Source organism: Berghia stephanieae, chromosome 4 (assembly GCF_034508935.2).
Source record: "Berghia stephanieae isolate SIO BIC M18660-M18661 chromosome 4, UCSD_Bste_1.3, whole genome shotgun sequence".
In the NCBI taxonomy this organism is placed as follows: domain Eukaryota; kingdom Metazoa; phylum Mollusca; class Gastropoda; order Nudibranchia; family Aeolidiidae; genus Berghia; species Berghia stephanieae.
In genome coordinates, this window is record NC_088363.1 from 47930108 (window position 1) to 47950091 (window position 19984).

The 19984-nt window shown below is 33.5% G+C and overlaps 1 protein-coding gene across 2 annotated transcripts; it reads left to right on the plus strand.

Annotated features, from left to right (window-relative positions):
• Window positions 1–515: 515 nt before the first annotated feature.
• On the plus strand, window positions 516–14866 carry LOC144970724 (septin-11-like). 2 transcript variants are annotated; one of them, XM_078910678.1, is made up of 11 exons: window positions 516–660; window positions 1695–1824; window positions 2442–2555; window positions 3122–3203; window positions 6139–6279; window positions 7142–7259; window positions 8110–8199; window positions 9565–9661; window positions 11764–11920; window positions 13402–13534; window positions 14522–14866. In XM_078910678.1, exons 1-11 carry the CDS (start codon window positions 637–639, stop codon window positions 14678–14680), a joined length of 1245 nt encoding a protein of 414 aa, XP_078766804.1. In that variant the 5' UTR covers window positions 516–636; the 3' UTR covers window positions 14681–14866. The 2 variants fall into 2 exon arrangements, with proteins under 2 accessions (XP_078766804.1, XP_078766803.1); XM_078910677.1 differs by lacking the exon at window positions 3122–3203 and adding an exon at window positions 3797–3878 and having other exon boundaries at window positions 524–660.
• Window positions 14867–19984: the final 5118 nt, after the last annotated feature.

Below are 19984 nucleotides of genomic sequence, written 5' to 3' on the forward strand. Positions count from 1 at the left end.
CATGGACTTAACTACGCCAAGCGAGGCTTGAACCCAGGACCTTCCGATCCGAAAGCGAGTGTCTTCTTTCTTCTTCTTCTTCTTCTTCTTCTTCTTCTTCTTCTTCTTCTTCTTCTTCTTCTTCTTCTTCTTCTTCTTCTCTCAAGTCAGTAACAGAATGGGTATAGACCATGAAAAAATATACAAACTATCTTGAGCAATCACTTACTCTTTTTCGGACAGAGACAACGCTGTCAACGACCAGGTACTCATTTTACACTTGAGTACGGTGAGAGAATGTGAGTAAAGAGCCTTTTCCTTGGACTTAACTATGCGCCGAGCGAGGCTCGAACCCAGGACCTTCCGATCCGAAAGCGAGTGTCATACCACAAGACCACATAGCCAAACAACAACAACAACAACAAACAGAACAAAAAGTTATAAAGAAAGGAACGGAGGAACTTCAGAAACTAAATTAATTGTGGTGACCTGATACAAATTTAGTACTAAAAATATTGTATTTAGCTACAAAATTTAAAAGCCCAAGTCAGCTTGCAGATTGCAGACCGATCCTCAAATTTCTCTTTCTCTTTCACTGGAACCAACATATTCCAGCAAGCATAAAATAAATATTCCTCAGGTTTTAACAAAAATAAAATGGCAGCCCCTGATGTAGAAAGGGTGAGACTGTTTAACTTTGCAATTCTTTAACACCCAGGACTTTATTTTAACTTGATATATAGGTAATAGTTGGGGGCAACATAAAGATGATTCTTCCCTTCCCTAACTCCAACCTGAACTTCAATTCCGGGTCTGGAACTAGAGACTAGAGGCTTGCTTGAATTTAAATTTCGTAATTCTTATATCTCTTCATTCAATTATTTGTGTGTGAATTGGTTCAGCTTAAACCGTGTTTAAGATTTAAGATATCAGCCATTTTTATGTGATTGAATTTAATGAGTTAACCATGTTCTATTACTATTATTTGCACTCAACTGGGGTTCACTGGAATGACTGAATGGAGTGTGAGTACTAAATTTGAATCACCACTGAGACTGAACCCCATTATTATATTATGAGAATGTGTATGAGCGGCCGATTGTAAGAGAGGACGTTCTGTTGTCAGTTAATTCATTAATGTACAAATCGAAGTCTTAGTTAATTTGCCTTAACTTAAACTTAAAGTTTGAAGACAATCTCAATTCGACATCGTCATCGACTTACCTTCCACTTCCTGCTCAGGCTCAACAATACTCAATCATTTCTTATTCTTACCGTGGTTTCCCAACTGTCTGTCTAGCCTGCAACCAAAGTGATCAGTGATGATAAAGAAATGAAATAAGGGTTAATGGAAACGTAATACTTATGTCAATTGTGACTCTCTTACTCTTACTTGAACTCAACCTGAAAATGAGAAATTGGAATTAGAAAATTAGAATGCTTTTCAGAGACATTAAAATATAAAGGTTTACAATTTCCAATTACAACGAACCTCAAACCACCTATTTTCCCCAGCTCTCGATATGCATATATAAAGCCAAGGGGTTTGACACAATGAATCAAATATGTACAAATTTTATAAAGTAGAATTTTTGAGTAATTGTGTTAAAATATTGTTTACAGCGATAAATGACCTGGTCATACCAGTCAGATGTTACTAAATTATATTTTCACTTGACATCAGAATGAGACTTAAATCAAGTTTTTTATTTCAGCCTGTGACTGCATTGGCCAATGCATTGAGAAATCTCAGCCTTTCTGGTCATGTCGGATTTGACAGTCTACCGGACCAGCTGGTCAACAAATCCGTTGCTCAAGGATTTTGTTTCAACATTCTCTGTGTTGGTACGTAGATTTGTTATTCCTTACATGTTGTGTTGTGTAAATTTCTTAACTCTTTAAGATTCAACCCGACAAAAAAACGACAAATATTCATGGGCAGGTTAGTCAAGAGTGGCCACAGTTAGTGAAATCCAATCGTTGAGAAGGAAATGGCAGGCCTGTCAGTTTCGCAAGATGTTTTCAGCTTTGATTGCTATAAATTTGACAACAAAAAATAAAACATGTAGAAATTGCGATTTGGATCCTATTTTATTTGCGGGTGAAAATAATTGATTTTGCACTTTGTTTGGTAAAAATCGGACAAAAAGTATGACTTTGATGATGAAAAATTACTTTGATGACAATTATTGTAAATTTTAAAAATTATTATGAATAATTTATAACTCCCTTATTTGTGGGGCGATTTTGTCATTCGTGGTATCAATTTTATTGTAATAGAGAAATAAGAACTTCAGAGTTATTTTTTCTGATGTGAAATTATTACTTTGTATTATTTAGCACCAAGAAAAATGGTTGGTAAATAAAATTGTTACCCTCTTTGATCTACCGTCTAATGTTAAGGGTAATACAATAAAAGTAAGAAAAAATAATCATTTAATCATTATCCATTCTGTTTTCAGGTGAGACAGGAATTGGCAAGTCTACAATGATGGATACGCTATTCAACACCAACTTTGATTCCACTCAAAGCACTCATGACTTGCCAGGTGTCAAACTTAAAGCTCACACCTACGGTAAGATACATTGTTATCATGTCTATTGCTATGGATTGTATTTCTTTTTTCTTCCAACTTTGATTAAATAATATTACTGAAATATATTCTTAAAAACTGAAATTTAAAAGAAAATTATGTTTTTCCTTTCTATATGTCAGTTAATTAATGAAATTATTTGGCTAACATTCATTCAATTAAAATTAAAGATTTGTCATTATACCACATAGTCTTCAATGTATTTGTGCAATTTCATGTCTCCTGTTTAAGACTTGAATTGCATTACTTAAAAACCTATCTTTATAAAGTTTTCCTGAGGGAGAGGATTGTAAGTTGTTTTATTGTCAAAAAAATAAATGAGTTCCCTCTTTTTTCACAGCTAAATGAAGGGTTTATAGTTTAATATAGAAGAATTTCATGTCACATCAAGTCGTTTTTTGTAAAAGAGAAAAGTAGTAACAAGTTTGCTTTTTTTGGTTTTGATTTTTTTTTTCTTTCCAAGAATTTAACAGACTCCATTTTAAAACTGCATTTATTTTTATTTACTTTTGGAAGAATCTAACTGCTGAGTCATGAATAACTTTCAGATCTAAGCGAGAGTAATGTGTGCTTGAAATTAACTATAGTAGACACCGTTGGTTTTGGCGATCAGATCAATAAAGTGGATAGGTAAGGAGGGTTTTGTTGATATCCTAGACAATAATCTGCCTTGGTAAGGGCCAGCTCACTATTGGGTAACCATGGATATAAATTTCACATTAATCTATCGCCATTGATCAAGTTCTGATTGCAGAAGAATGGAATAATTTTTTATGATTTTTCTTCAGTTCCTATTTTGATACAGTCGAATATTCATTTTCTTGAGAAGAAAACATTATCAAAATAGAAAGATATTACTTTATATCTAAAATTTTAAAAAATATATTTTTTAGTCTTGTTTGAAATTTATCACATGGTTTACTCATGATGGCCAGTCCTTACCTGTTGCATCTCAATAATATGATGGTATTATTCACTTTCCGTTCTATACACTCAATTTTTATTTTTTTAATTTGTTGACAACTAACCTCATTTATAATTATTCTAAGAATGACTTTACTCGGACATTGTCTCAAAATCCACACAAAAAAACAAACCATTATCTTCTATTCTATGGGGCCTTGCTCGTGGAACTGATATAACTACCTCATGCCCTTCATCTCCATCATCACCACCTCCTCCACTCTATACTACAACCACCACCACCATCACCACTGCCACAGAGCTGCGTGAAAAGAATGTGCTTTTGAAATTGACTCTGGTTGACTCGGTTGGGTTTGGTGATCAAATTAATAAAGATGATAGGTGAGGAATTTTTCCACTAGCACTAAATGTCTTTGTAATCCCAGTGTGATGGTTCGCCTTTTCTCCATTTTTAATTTTAAGTCTTTTAAAAATCTTTTTCTTCTATTTTTTTCCATTGTAGTTTGGTGTTGTAAAGGGGGATACTTACAACTTTTTTTTTTTGCCCGAAGGAATCTCATTAATTTGAATTATATCAAAAACATGTTTTTATTTAACTTTTAGCTTTTGAAAATATTTATATATACTAATGAGATATTCAAATTGATTAATTTTTAGTTGGATATAGTTAGCCCAGGTAATGAATTGTTATAAATTGGCTACAAACAATCAACCTTAGCATTGAACTCCAGATGATAAATAAAGAACCTTTATTAAAGTAAATAGATGTCTTTGTGTAGGGGTATATGCTTGTGTGTGTGTGTGTGTGTGTGTGGCTGGGGATTGTTGTTAGGAGGGGGGGGGGGGGGTTGCTGTTATGTAGGTTCTGTAATGGGTAATGGAATTTTATATATCGATTTAAACCATGGTATGAGATAAACACTGGCCCACAATAAATGTGTAGCCCAGCCTACTTGTCTGAATTACTGAATAATTATAGTAAGAATGTTGAGATCTTCGTTTGTTTCCTCTTAGCTATTTGTATCAAAAACAAATACAAAACTTGGTTAGAGAGCGTTCTCTTGTTTTGGTCCACAAACTTGTTACACTCACCCAGGCGAGCTCAGGGGATCAGTCAGTTCCGTTGATTTTAAATCTAAATTAAAGACACCATAAATTTAAGGAAGCATTTCTATAACTTGAAAGCTTTTGCTATAAATGAGACATTTTGTATGTGTATGTGTTTACATGTGTGAGGGTGGGCATGTGTTTTTGAAAAACTCTTAGAATTATGTAAGGACTAAGTGCTATATAAATATTTCTTCTTGTTATTTATTATTATATTTTTCAACGGTGATTAAGGAATTGAAGGAGATTTATTTATTTAATGTATATATACAAAGAAGATACAAACTTCCAGCCATGCTCTATACAGAAAGTTGTTTTTTTTTTAGTCATTTATATTTTTTAATAAAATTAATGAGATTCCACTTTTTGATTATAGGATTTCTTGGTAGTCTTAACACTTATAATTTTTTAGTGACTTTTCATTTTTCATTTCTCATCTTTACTATTGATTGCCTGTTTGTTCCCAGCGCATGAGTTTTGTTTCCCATTTATCATATTCGTTGCATGGTTTTGAAAATATTTGTGAATCATGGGATTTGTAATATTCCTTGAAGAAATAAGTGTGCTTTATTGCTTTCTCTGAACTATGGTTGATGATATCAATTATAAGGTAAAATATATTATAGGAGGTACCATATTATAATCTGTGTCTCTCCTATTTGTGCCAACAGTTTTTCATCTTTGCTTGGATTTAATTTGAGAAAGGTGTTATAATTTTTTTTTTTGTAAGCTGATATATCTGTTGATCACTTTTTTGTTTATAACCAAATTTTGATTCTTGTACATATACATATAAACATAAACATTGTCTCATAACATGACAATAGCTTGCCAAAATGTAAAGTTTATATCTTTAGTTGATTTATTTTTCCTTTGATTTAGATATAAATGTTAGTGGTTGTTTTGTTTGTTTGTTTGTTTTCTAACAGCTGTACCATACAAATGGATTGTATAGTCTGTATATAAATATCATAGCATGCTCTTTGTATTTTGCTACTCCGGTAGGTCTTCTTGTTGAATTGAATATTATTCTAAGGTAACATGAAAAGTGAGTGGCGCCATGTTGAATAATGTTTTCCTTTCGAATGAAAAAAAAAATTACCTTTTAAATTGTTATGGTCTTCCTGTCTTCTAATTTATGGATCACATTCTGCTTATTTTTTTACCAATTGTTTTTGACCATTCAGGATTTACAAAAGTCATTGATAAGAGTAGAATTAGAAGAAATATTCTATTTAGATTTTGGTTTTGACATTTTTGTTTGTTGCTTCATTTTAAAGGGAACAAGAGTAAATTATCATTTAAAAAAAAATTATTTATTAAAAAGTTTCAATGAAGCATTATAAATATGATTGTAATATTGATTCGAATTTATTAATCTAGTGAAAAAGCAATGGGAGGGGTGATAGTTGACATCCGTAACCATCATTATTTTGATAACCTGTTTAGTAAATTAAATTATTATAAATTAGCTTCATAAATTGTATTTAACCTGCTGTTTTCACCATACTTACCTAAAATACCCCTGTTTCAGCTGGAAACCAATTGTCAATTATATTGATGCCCAGTTTGATGCTTACCTCAACGAGGAGCTGAAGATCAAGAGAATGCTTCACACTTACCATGACACAAGAGTCCATGCCTGTCTTTATTTTGTGGCCCCCACTGGGCATTCGTGAGTATTGAAGTCTCTGTTACATTTTCCTCTTCGCAAAGGTATTATACTAGACTAGTAATATTGAAAAGACTAGATTTAGTTAGAATTTTTAATGATAATCCAGTATGCTTTTAAAAGAATTATACAGAAGTTGTTTAATGTGTTATTTTTTAAATTAGTATTTCTGAAATTGACACAACTCAAATAAATATTTAAATAAACAAACGAAATTGGGTCTGTTATTTATGAAATACACAGGATGTCATAAATTTATAGAACTGTGCAAGACTATTTGTACTTAATAAATAAATATTTATAAAACAAACAAATTGAGTGTCAAAAAGATAATATAGACATGTGCAGAGTAAAAACTATGCATTCACAAACATACATCATCAAGCAATCACATGGGGCAGGCAGGCAGACAAAGGAGATTAAATAAAAAAAGACCTAGGGATTGGATGCAATGCTAGATGACGTTATATTTGGAACAAAGAATGTCAATTCATACCATTAGTGAATGTGAACAATAGAGTGCAACATTTGATTTCAGACTGTTGGTGTTACAGAGATACAACTAACACAAAAATTACAAATTATTAAAGTAAAATGGTGCTAATACAAAAAAATTGGAGCATCTTCGAAAATAAAGTATTTTTGACAAGCCACTGTTTTCTTTATACTAATACAATTTCGCGACGATTTTACTCATATAAGGGGGACCATTTTTTGTTTCTTATTCTTCTTGAGGTTGACATCTCTGGCATTGGTTGTCATGTCGGAGAAAACCAAATGATCTGAATTAGTTGTAAGTTTTAATGGTGTGCAATATACAAGCGCATTTTTATTTATTGAATCTTCATATTTGACTAATTCCCAGCCTGAAAGCCCTGGACCTTGTGACCATGAAGAAGTTAGACACCAAAGTCAACATCATCCCTGTCATTGCCAAGGCTGACACCATCACCAAAACAGAACTCAACAAATTCAAGTCAAAGGTACTTGCTCTCCATCACACAATCCTCAATACCTGTTCATTATGATATTGTAAGAAAAATATAAAACCTTTTAGTAATGCAAAAAACTCCCAAGATAAAAAAAACGAAACGAAAGCAAACAAGCAAAAACGTTGATAAGAATATGAACTTTGGTCATCCACAGTTCCATAACTGTTTTTTTTTTTTTTCATATAAAGAAAAATAATGGTATTTTGATAAATCTGAAACAACAATCCATGCCATATTTTGTTCCACTAAAGCCCTGTACATTCTTTATTTCAATTTCTTCGGGATTCATAGCCTCAAACAACATATTTGTGTCGTTTACACATACAACATCATTAACATAACATTAATACAAAGTCGGCATGGGTGACATCTGAAATACTTTGTAAAGTAATTCATGGTGACCGATTTAATGTGGAGTATTAATTAAAAAATTGAAATATTCACTCTGTTCAACAAGTTTTGTTGATTCAGTAGATTTATTATGATTGTATTGGCTCCATTGGAATTAATACAATACATACCGATGTATACACAGGTTTTCTTTCACATCCATTGTTTGTTAAAACCTAAAGACTACCTCTCGAGCGTAAAAGCTCAATTTTAAAAGGTGTCAGCCATGTTGACCACACTGAATAGAGATGAGTGGCTTTCACAGAATTGATTTGCAAAACAGCCAGAGCTGCAAAGAGAAAAACGATACTATTGTTTTTTAATAGTATTGTAATAATTCGAATAGGACCCAATACTCAACTTTAGTCAAGTAACTGATGATTTTTTTAAAATCCAAAGATTTTTTTTTCACACTAATTTTATTTTGTGTTCTGTGTTTTTCATCTTTCAGTTGATGTCTGAGCTTGTTTCCAATGGAGTTCACATTTACCAATTCCCCACTGACGATGAGACAGTAGCAGATACCAACTCTACCATGAATGTATGTCTGACAAGGCATCGATGACTTGCATATCAAAAACTGTTTAGTTGACGTTGTGTTTGTTTTGAAATTATTGAGGAAATGCTAAGAAACTTGAAAAGAATAAAAAATGCTCTATTTACATTCCATTTTTCCAAAGCCAATTATTATCCATCTTTCAGTGCTCAACAATATATATTGTAGTAGTCCTTTCGGATCCACTCAGCCCTATGGAGCCAGAGTTTATCTCGATTTCTGTAGTGTGAAATGGACAACAGCAATTGCTTGCTATCCTTTGGATAGGACGCTAGTCTATCGCAAAATACTTTCTGCCAAATCTAACACTCTCAGCTACCCATTCACCGCTGGATGGACATGGGGGGGAGGGGGGGGGGGGGTCAGAAAAAGGCCCTTTACGTGTGAAGCGAGTACTCTACCAACTGAGCTATCGGAACCCCCTACATATATTGAGTTGTGTCCAAATCTAACCGTGTAATAATATACGTGTCCAGATTACATGACTATTTCCACCAATTGATAGTATTGTTAAGTCTGTGTTGGTCTCGAGGGTAAGGGATAAGGGATGGGTTGGGCTTTAATATTAGCTTAAAATGATCATTTTTACGCACATGGCGCTTGTGAGGTCAGAGTCAGATTGACTCCCACGATATATCTCCTGATGATTGATGTAAATTTAACTAAGTGCAGCCATATTAAAAGCACTTGTCAATTTTAATTTGGAAATATTAGTTTCTTGATATCAGCAGAAGAATTTTCGTTAGTTTCCAACAGAACTGAAAAAAAAAAAAATTAAAACATTTTAAAACTTGAGTTCTAAATTCAAGGGATTGTGAACATAGATCCAAATTCAGAGAATCTTTGTCTTGTAATCAAAGAAAGCTGAATACATTATTAATCCATTTCAGCAACACATAAACCCATTTTTTAAGAAAAAGGGCACCATGCATTGGGCTTTTTTTCGTGGTATTGGTTGATAGCCTATACCGTCTAGTGTATCTTACAAATCTAACTTCATTTTCATTTGCATGCACTTTATGTATAAAGTATTCAATTGTTAAAAATTCAAAAGTAGAAAAATTATTTGGCCCTATTTTTGTTGTTTTCTTTTAATTCAGTTAATATTATTAAAAAAAATAAATAGATAATATGAGGTAATTTGGCTTATCCATCTCTAGGACTATTTAGAATGTTTCCATTGATATTAAACGTCTATTCTACAGTAGAAATAATAATTTACGTTCATCATAGCTTGGAAATCATGAAATAATCATTGTAAATCGTTGTAAATAGTCTATTCAGGTAAAAGTCTCATTTCTGATTGATTGATTTGATAACATCGTTTTACTACTTTGTCTTTCCTCACAGCAACACCTCCCATTTGCCGTAGTAGGTAGTAATGATGAAGTCAAAATTGGAAACAAGATGGTGAAAGCTAGGCAGTATCCTTGGGGCACAGTTCAAGGTGAGGATACGTTTTAATTGTAAAAATTTTTTTTTTTTAAATTGAGCTTTTATATAGGTTAATATCCACTGGAGGTGCTTAAAGCGCTTTACAAGGGGTCCCTGACCAACAGCAACGCTTAACATGTAGGACGAGACATGAGGCCTGTTAGGCGATATTACATTTATTTCAGACAGAGTCAACGCTGTTAACGGCCAGGTACTCATTTTACACCTGAGTACGGTGAGAGAATGTGAGTAAAGAGCTTTTTCCAAGGACTCAACTATGCGCGGAGCGAGGCTCGAACCCAAGACCTTCCGATCCAAAAGCGAGTAACAGACCACACAAAAGTTGCACAATTCCGCAAATTTAAAAGATGGATTATTTATAGGTATGGAAATGACCCATGCATGTTCCAGGATTATGCTTTTTTGACTATCAAATTGAAATAAGGAACAGAAAAAGCTCTAAATCTAGATTATATTTTATAATAATTCAAACTGTTATTTTGGGTCATGATGGTGTTGTGCATTAGGGGGTCCCGTTTTAGCTCTTTGAAAAGTTAACCTCTATGTACCTCCATTTTCAGAGTATTTAAATCAATGTTTTAGGGTGAAATAAGGGAAAATATTATTTTACTTACATATGGGTCTGTAACCAGCAAAAAAAAAAAATCAACTTTTTAAAAATTGAAACTCGTGTAGTGTTGAAATTATTTTTTCGATAATGATTTTTACAAAGAATTTATGAAAGGATTAGATCAAATCATTTTATTCCTTTTTCATCTGGGAATTTCATTTTAATTATTATTCCCTTTTTTGTTTTACTTGTTGCATGCATGAATAGAGGATCATTAATTTTAAATATTTGAATATTCTCATTGTACTTTGTCACAGGCATTTGTTTCAAATGAAACAATGTTTCATCTGTTCTCAAAATAAACAAAAAAAGAAAGTGTTGATTTTTTATACCTTGAACTCTGGCATCTTACTTTAAAACAGATTTTTTGTCAATGTATGAAAGTATTTTTGTAAAGAGACAGTGCAGATCTTATGTATCATAATTCTCTTGTGATTATTTATGTCGCTTATACCTGCCAACCCTTCCACTTTTAGGGGAATCATTTCATTTTTACTCTTCTTTTTCGCCATTCTCCCATTTTCTCTAAAATTCCGATGATAATGGTAAGAAATAGGGTGGGGGAATGTTATGTGTTTCACAATTGCCAACAGGGAGGCAAGAATTAAAAATAATTGCTCTCCCCTACTCCTTTGCTGTTCCAGTCTCTATTGCAATTGACCGCATATGAAAAAAAATAATAATAGAATTACAAATTCCTATATTTTGGCTCAAATTCAATTTTTTGACATTTTGATTCCGCTTTTGGAATGTGAAGGGTTGGCAGGTATGTAACACTCCGCTTTACCTTTGAAATTTAAGAGAGAAAAATCCTGGGTGGGGTTCCTACCTCCCATAGGGGGCAGGGAGGTACTTACTTTGTCTTCTATCCCCCTATGTCTGTTTTCCAACATGCTTTCTGTCTTTGTCTTGGAATGAGATTACTTGGTTTTGTCCTGGCCCTAGCTGGGAGGGAAATAGTCTAATGTATAGTTAGTTTTGGGAGATGATATTTTTTTCCTTGTAAATCATCTCTCTGTTATGCACTGTATTATGTTTTGTTTATGTATTATAAATGATGTGTAAACATTTGAGTTTGCTCCTCTTAGTGGGGACCTTTGCTTGTGTCTGGATGAGACTTTTAGGTGATCTCAAACTAAGTACACTGAATCAACATCTGTTCCCTATTTGAACCAATTCCCCTCTGTCTGCCTTATTCTTGGATGCTTTAATTGTAATTCTAGAACTTTTAACTATCCCATTTTCTTCCTTTTTACTGGCGCTGATATGACCCTAATGTGTTGCAAGCACCGTAAAACCCTTAAAAACAAAAAACAAAACAGAGAAAAATCTGAACTAACTGAGAGTATGTATGCATGCGCTATACCAATTATTAACCTCTCTTTATCATTTTGTTTGATCTCCTTTTTACTTGAAATTTTTATTTGAGAATAACGCACTTATTATAATTTCATTAATTTTGTTTTTCTTTTTAAATTTTTCAGTTGAAAATGAGAACCACTGTGATTTTGTCAAACTCCGTGAGATGCTGATCCGTACAAATATGGAAGATCTAAGGGAGGTAACTCACTCCAAGCACTACGAGCTGTATCGTCGACACAAGTTGGAAGAGATGGGATTCTCAGATTCTGAGTCTAAGAGGTGAGAGGACTGCCTTTGACTTACATATTTTTCTTTTGGAATGAATTTAATCTTGTTAATGTTAACAGAATCCTTGATCAATCAGTGAAAGCATGTGTTTGTGACATTAATGACTGAGGGTATAGTTGTCTGGTTTTGTAAAGAAATTAATAGGCCAAGTGATAGTGAGCAATGTCAATAGCTATTTAGGTGACAATGACTGTAAAAGTCAAGCCCTTGCTTTAAAACTGTGGTAAAGCATTTTACATATTACCCCAAACTTAGGTATGAATGTGTACCTGACACAACAGACACATCCTCTTCTTGTCCCTTATGTCAACACCCCAATGAAACAGTAACACACCACATTCTTGTGTGTCTAGTTCTTGAGGACCTCATACGCACATTCCACTCACCAAATCAGTAACACACTACATAGTCACCTGGAACAATATCGGAAGACATTCAACTTTTATTTTATGGTGCAAGACTAAAAGACTAGAGCTCATCTTGTTGCTGAATCGGATAAGTAACTAAGTAAGTAAGTAAAAATGTAAGAGTACCTGGGTACCTGTATAAGAGTACCTGGGTACCAGTGTAAGAGTACCTGGGTATCAGTGTAAGAGTACCTGGGTATCAGTGTATGAGTACCTGGGTATCAGTGTAAGAGTACCTGGGTATCAGTGTAAGAGTACCTGGGTATCAGTGTAAGAGTACCTGGGTATCAGTGTAAGAGTACCTGGGTATCAGTGTAAGAGTACCTGGGTACCAGTGGTGCTAGATATTGCAAGAATGTCCGAATAAAAATCAGCACCCAACAGCCAACTTGTTTATTGAATGAGGTGAAACTTTGATTTTGTAAATAAAGCCCTCTGGGGTAACACGGCTGAAACATGAAAATGCCCTGTATGAATGTGCTTATTTATTTTTAAAATTTTTTGTGTCACCTTGAATGGTTAAAAAATACCTAGAAAACTCTTTAACATGACTTCAGGACAATCTCAAGGTAATTCTGTTTTAGAATTATTTTCCCCATAAATCACCTCTATATGGGATAAAGGACAGTCATTATTGTTTGCTAATTCCAAATAGGACCTCAGTTTCTAATATTGTATTTTGTACCTTACCTTATATCAATCCCAGGGTGATGATGAAGGTCAACAAAGTAATTCATATGTATATTATGCAAAGAGATTCGTCTGTTTGGCTCTAGATGCTCTAGTTTTCAGCAACCCAGTCTTGGTTTCATTTCATTTTGATGGTTAACGCTCTGAATGGAAGGGTGGTCTCTTAAACAAGTTAAAAACGTCTTTTATTCTAATATAAGCAGAACGTGCAGTATTCGTATCATTCTTGATTAAGAAAAAAAAATATTAGATTTTAGATTAAGAAAAAAATCAAACATAAAAAAAACAAAAACAAAGAAGAAAATTGATAGTTTATTCAGGACTAGATTATTGATCTCATTATTATTCACCAAATCTGTTATATTCTTATTTCAGTTTATCTGAGACTTACGAGCAGAAGCGTCAAGAGCATATAAGCAACCTCCAGAAGAAAGAAGATGAAATGAGACAGACCTTTGTAATCAGGGTTAAGGAAAAGGAGTCAGAATTGAAGGAGGCTGAGAAGGAGGTGGGTTGGTTCATACTCATCATCATCATCATCACATCATCATCATCATCATCATCATCATTATCATCATCATCAGCAGCAGCAGCATTAAGTGGTTTTGATTAGATTTTATTGGTTGTTCACTTAAATAAGTTTTGTTTTAAAGTCTTGTGAAATATAAGAATATCAAAAATATGATGATTTTAATGAGAACTGATTTCTTGCTCACCATTGACCACTAAAAGAATCCAGAGATATTTAAAAAAAACAAACCCTTGTAACTTTAAAAACGAAAATTCTCAAAAACAAAAAGCTAAACATTTTGCTCACTTCCTCCTATCCTTAAGTTTCACCTCTTCACGTGAATGTGTTAATTTGTTTCCATTCATGTAGCACTCAAGAGAGTTAATTTTGGGTGCCTTTTTTTTCTCTTTTTATTTGTGACCATGGAAACGAGATGTTGGAATAGCTTTTGATAGATTGAACTTTTCAATGTTCTTAATCATTGAATTCTACTAAGAATGAGATTGGAATGTATAAGTTTTAAAAAATGCTTTTCTATTTATAAACGACACTCGCTAACCCTTATGAAATTACATGTAAGCAGAACTTTGTCAAAAAATACCGACATTTGTGAACACTTGCCATATCATGCCCACTCATTTTAGAATTGATACATTGAGGAATGATGCATTTTGAATAAACAGGAAATAACTTGAGTTGATAAGAATAATCACGTCTTCCTGCTTTATGATATGGATCCTTCCTTGAAGTTGTGACATTTATTGGGTCAGTTCTCTCTTATAGTATTCTTATTAAAATAAAAACATAGATTAAATGTGGGTTTTTTTGTGGGTTTTTTAAACAAAGGATAAAATTTGGAAAAGTAAAATCACTGCTTTTATTAGAAGGCAAGTTACTGCATCCATACTTTAGTTATTTACCTAGAAGATTTTCATTTACAAGCTTTATTTATTAATGCAACTGTTTTCCTTACAATCTCAACAGCTTCACAACCGCTTTGATGCCCTGAAAAAGCAACATGCAGAAGAGAAGAGAAAACTAGAGGACAGCAAGAAGCGTCTAGATGACGAGATGAATTTGTTCAGTCAACAAAAGGCCCAGGTGCAGGCACACACCTCCACCATGGGAAAGAAGAAGAAATAAATTCCACGACTGTTTTATACTCAAGTATAAGCTAACTCCAGTTGTCTTTTGCCTGTAAATGATACTGATAATCATACTGAAAAATAGGATAGGGGGGAGACTAGAATTGCAGTATTATGAAAACCTGAACATTTTTCTACGATAAAATGCCAGACAAAGCAGATATGAATAATAAAAAAGAAAAAATTATCACAAAGAAAATCATTCTTCCTGAACAGGGGGCCAAACTCACTCTGTTTGATGGCCAGACTGATGTACTATCCCATACAAGAAATGAAGTGAGTAGGAAAGTGTCAGAAGACAATAGAGAATAAATATTTTGCAGCGGCGATGGGGATTCGAGCCCCCATCGCTGCCACAAAATTTTTATTCTCTATTGTCTTCTGACACTTTCCTACACTTCATTTCTTGTCATTATCAACATAAGTGCCTGCTCCACTCACTTTCTGAATTAAAACTACCACTCCATACCCAGCATTAGAAAGGTTTATATAAATCTCTTTTTCTTGCATGTTTCTATCTACTTTGTCTGGCTCGTATCATACACGTCTTTTCAGGTTTTTATGATGCACTCAAGCCTGCTTCCAAATGTTTGAATTTGCAGCATTGAATTTTTATACACTTATCACCACTTGATGTAAAAATGGTGATGAAACGGTCTTTGGGTCTTTAGATATTGGGTCAAGTGACTGCTGATGATCACAGATTTGGGCTCTAGTGTTTTAGATATTGTTTTAATTATTGTTCGCAACCATTTCACATTAATCATGTTCAGGCCTCTCCGAATCGTATGTAAGGCTGACCTTTGCACACTTTATCATTGTAGAGGTTTGAGAATACAGTGTTGATATCAGTTAAAAAAATACTTTGCTCAAATCAGTTGGTAAGTCATTAAGGCTGAAATTTTTTTAAAAAAAAAGAGATGCTGTAGGTTTAGCAGCCGTTTAAATGAGTCAAATACAGAATGGTAAGTTATGTTTACCCTTGTTTGGTGTGTTAGCAGCAGAATTAAATTTGTAACTCGTCAAATTGAAATCATAAAGATATTTTTTTTCTCCATACAATTTAAAACTTGTTGCAGTGAAAGGAGAGAGGTTGTGCTATATATAAAGCCAATGAAAAACTTGTTTTTCTTTCATATATTTTTTCCACATGTTCAAAAATTGCTGCTTCCAAAGAAATCAAATTGTTTGTAATTGACATGTTACTCTATTTCTTGGATAGCTCCCTAATCTTTGAAACGCTTTAGATGATGTCAAAGTGACAAATTAGGGATCAGACACTGGCCTCAGAAAAAGATCATAGAACGTTTATATGAAATCGTGCCAAACAAACAGAAACAAAAGCAAATACGAGAAAAAAAATAAATACAAAAAATCAGCCTGCCTCCTGAACAGGACACTCGTATCCAAGGGCATAGATTTAAATTAATGCATGGCAGTGTTGTGCACGCTGACAAAACACATCCTTTTTTATTACCAAGCTGTAAGTTTCCTATGTAATGAAACAGTGTGAACAGCATTGGGTTTTTTTCTTGTATTTTTCTTTCTGCTTTGTCTGGCACTGTTCCTTTCACTCTTTTTCAAACGATTTTGCTGTGTATTTCTCTTTGGTTTTATCTTGCATCTCCAGATGAGATGAATGAATGATTTAAGTAATTAAAAAAAGAAAACAACACGTTTTGAATCAGTTCTGGAATCTCATGCATCATTCATTTCATCCAACTGATATTTGTACCTGTGAATTTCAAGTCAATTCAGTGTTCAATTTTTGTTTTGACGATGTTAATCCAACAGTATTTATATCGTGTGTCTACGCAATTTCGACTTTTGTGTGGTCACATTTCGTTTTATGTTATACCGCTTGTAACAATTGTGCTGATGTTTATGTGATTATAATTATCAAGATTAGATAGTTTAACAAATTGTGAAAGAAAGAATTCATGTTATTTACTTCATTTATACTCAGACGAAAACCATTTTTGTTGCTTCTAGTCTAATTCTAAACATGAGTTGGGACCATTTGATGCCACTAATATATGAATGGTCTGTATGAATGGTCTGTTTTATTTATATGGTGACGGTGAAAATGACGTTGATGAATGTCTTGAGTTTTTGAACTCCCTTTGTTATAAAACTCTTATGTAATTATCAAGTAACGGACAGTAGTTTATGTGTTTGATTGAAAATTTCATCAAATTTGACATACATTTGTGGCTTCTTAGACCAACTATTTTTGTGTACCAAGTTCAGTGTAAATGAAAGGGAAAAAATTGCATTCCAATGCTTGTCCTTGTAAACGCTGTGCTTTACAATTTAAAAAACAATGTTTCCTGATGATAAACAACATATATTCGACACATAGGGTAAACATGTAGCCTGGTAGGGCTAGTAGAAATTTCAAACACACTACAAAGCACCCCACTATTGTGATCTCCAAATTTAACATCCATCTCCAATAGCAGGTGTGTGCCAAATGTCTTTTCTGAGGGCGTAGTCTTGAGGTGCCTAATTGCCAGCAGGAACCTTCTGACCTAATTCAGGTTATTTTGTGAGTTTCAAGACAACACAATGACACACTTAGCACCAACATCTGGTGGCTACATTCACAGAGCTTGTGTTTAATAAGCCATTCAATAAAAAATGTATTAGGAAATTGGTGAAACTTTTATAAAGTCCTCCAGTTTTCTGACAGGTGCAATGTTAAAGTTGTTGGCCAGCGGTATTGATGTCGGTTTAATGCAGGAATGTATGTAAATGACTTCTAGTGTAGCTGCTGTATTGTTGGTACTTTCTCTTAGTCTTAGTCTTTTGATAGTCAATAACCTTTTTATAGCTTGTATTTTTTTTTTTTTTTTTTTTAATGGAGACCACTATCTCCTTACAACTGGTTTCGGAGGCTTTTTTAAATTGAACCATTCTGTATGGAAGCTATAGAGGGGTCTTAATCTGATTCTTGTAAACAAAACCACATCATTTTATTTTTGCTTCGCTGGGTTTTTTTTTTGTAATTGTCAGATTTTCTTGGAAGTGTCCAGATATGAATATTTTAGATTTTTAACCAATTGATGTACTACTCCATGCATTTATTATTGATATTAGACTGACTGTTCCATGACTGTTTGTGTTTTGTCCTTTATTTTTCAAAGCAAAACTTGCCATTAGGTGTATGTATTTTCTTTTTGTTAACTTATATTTTAATTGGTGAGAAAATACCAAATTCAATTCTCCCAGCACCACCCAGCAATACAATACTAATTGTAATAATTTAATGCATTCATATCATTGTTTATAATAGTAATAATAATAATACTCATATATTCAGCATATTAATTATCGTTTTGGATGTATTAGGTACTTTTGTTGTTTTTTGTTTTACATATTACTTATGTTATTTCATAACAAAAATTTATAATCCTGCATGCTAAATTACCGGGGTCTACTGTTTTCTGTTTTATTTTGTATTTAAAAAATATTTTTTATTCTATCTGTTTTGATTTTTTGTTATCGATTCAGTATTGTTGTTCGTTCGGTTTTGTTATGTAATTCCATGTGTTGTTTCTTGGACAAGATTGCATTGAGAATTCCAATGATCACAGTTTGTTTTTTTATTAGTTAAATTTTTATTGGGTTTTTTTTTCTTCAAATTTTACATCTGCTTCAAAGTAAGTTTTTCTATGCCCCATGGGTTTATATAGTTGATTGCCTTTATCGAAATGTTAAAGATGACAGCACCAATTTCCTTTACGATAACTGAGTTGTTTTTTTTTTTTCTGGTGTTCTTATTTTGGTGTGTAGATTTGCCAATGCTACTGGTTACTCAAATAGTTTCAAAGCGAAAAGTAAAAGAGGTTTATTGGGGTTAAACATTTGTTTTTTTTTCATTTATAAGCTTAATCCTATTAAGTTTAGTAATCAGACTTCTGAAGAAAAAAAATCTAAAATCAACAGTGCACTCCTCACAGTTTTTGTTTGTTTGTTGGTTATCCTTTTGTTTTAAAAACGAAAATCGTTTTGTACACGTTTTTGTCATATTATTCTAATGCATGCTAATGTTTATTAATAAATATTTTATACACATTTTTATTATACAGCTCTTTCTTGTCGCTTTTTTCAATATTGGATTGTAAACCAAGTGTCAGATAAACTATGTGATGGGTGGAATTCCCCGTGGCATGGGGGGACGTTGGACGCTTAGCCTTACTATTTGTTGTATTCTCTCTCTCTCTCTCTCTCTCTCTCTCTCTCTCTCTCTCTCTCTCTCTCTCTCTCTCTCTCTCTCTCTCTTTTTTTTTCTTTCTCGTCTCTCCCAATATTGTTTCTCTTTCCCGTCTGGCTTCGTGTCCTTGTTCTGGAATGGGACCATAATTTGGTTTCGCCTGGGCCTTGCCTTGATTGCAGAGGTCTTTTGATCTCACATGATATGCAGGAAGACACTGTTGCTGTGTCCTCTATCCTCTCTATATTTCCTTTTTATTATGTTGCTTTTCATCCTAGTCTTGATTTTGAACTATTTCCTTATTTATAGCAATTTGATTTGTTTCTAAAAAGGAAAGGAGGAGGAAAAAAAAAGAGACCCTTGCATTTAAAGATGTCTCCATACATTCTAACTTAGGTGTTTGTGAATAATCCGTGAGAAAGTAAGCCCTGAAATCAAAACTTGTTTTACACTGACACTATCTTCCTTTAGCTGCTACTTCAAAAGAAAACAAACATAGAAATGGCTGCCCTCTTTCTCACATGATGGTAATTTGCTGAGAACAGTTTTCACATACAAAAATGTTTTAAAACTTAAGTTTTTATATAGCGGAATATCCACCTAACGTGTTCAAAGTGCTATCCAAAGACTCCCTGGCCAACAGCTACACGTAACATGTAGAACGAGACATGACGCCTGTTAGGCGATATTACAATTGTTTTCAGACAGAGACAATGCTGTAAACGGCGAGGAATCATTTTACACCTGAGTACGGTGAGAGAATGTGAGTAAAAAGCCTTTTCCAAGGACTCAACTACTGGGTGGGGTTCCTGACCTCCCATAGTGGGCAGGGGGTACATGCTGTGTCTTCTATCCCCTTATATCAGTTTTACAACATGCTTTCTGTCTTTGTCTTTGAATGAGATTACTTGGTTTTGTCCTGGCCCTGGCCGGAGTCCTAGCTGGGAGAGAAACAGTCAAATGCATAGTTATTGATTTGGGAGATGACATTTTTTTTCCTTGTAAATCATCTCTCTGATATGTATTAGTATATTTATTTTGAATTTATAATGTAAGCATTTGAGTGTATTTCTCTTTGTTGGATTT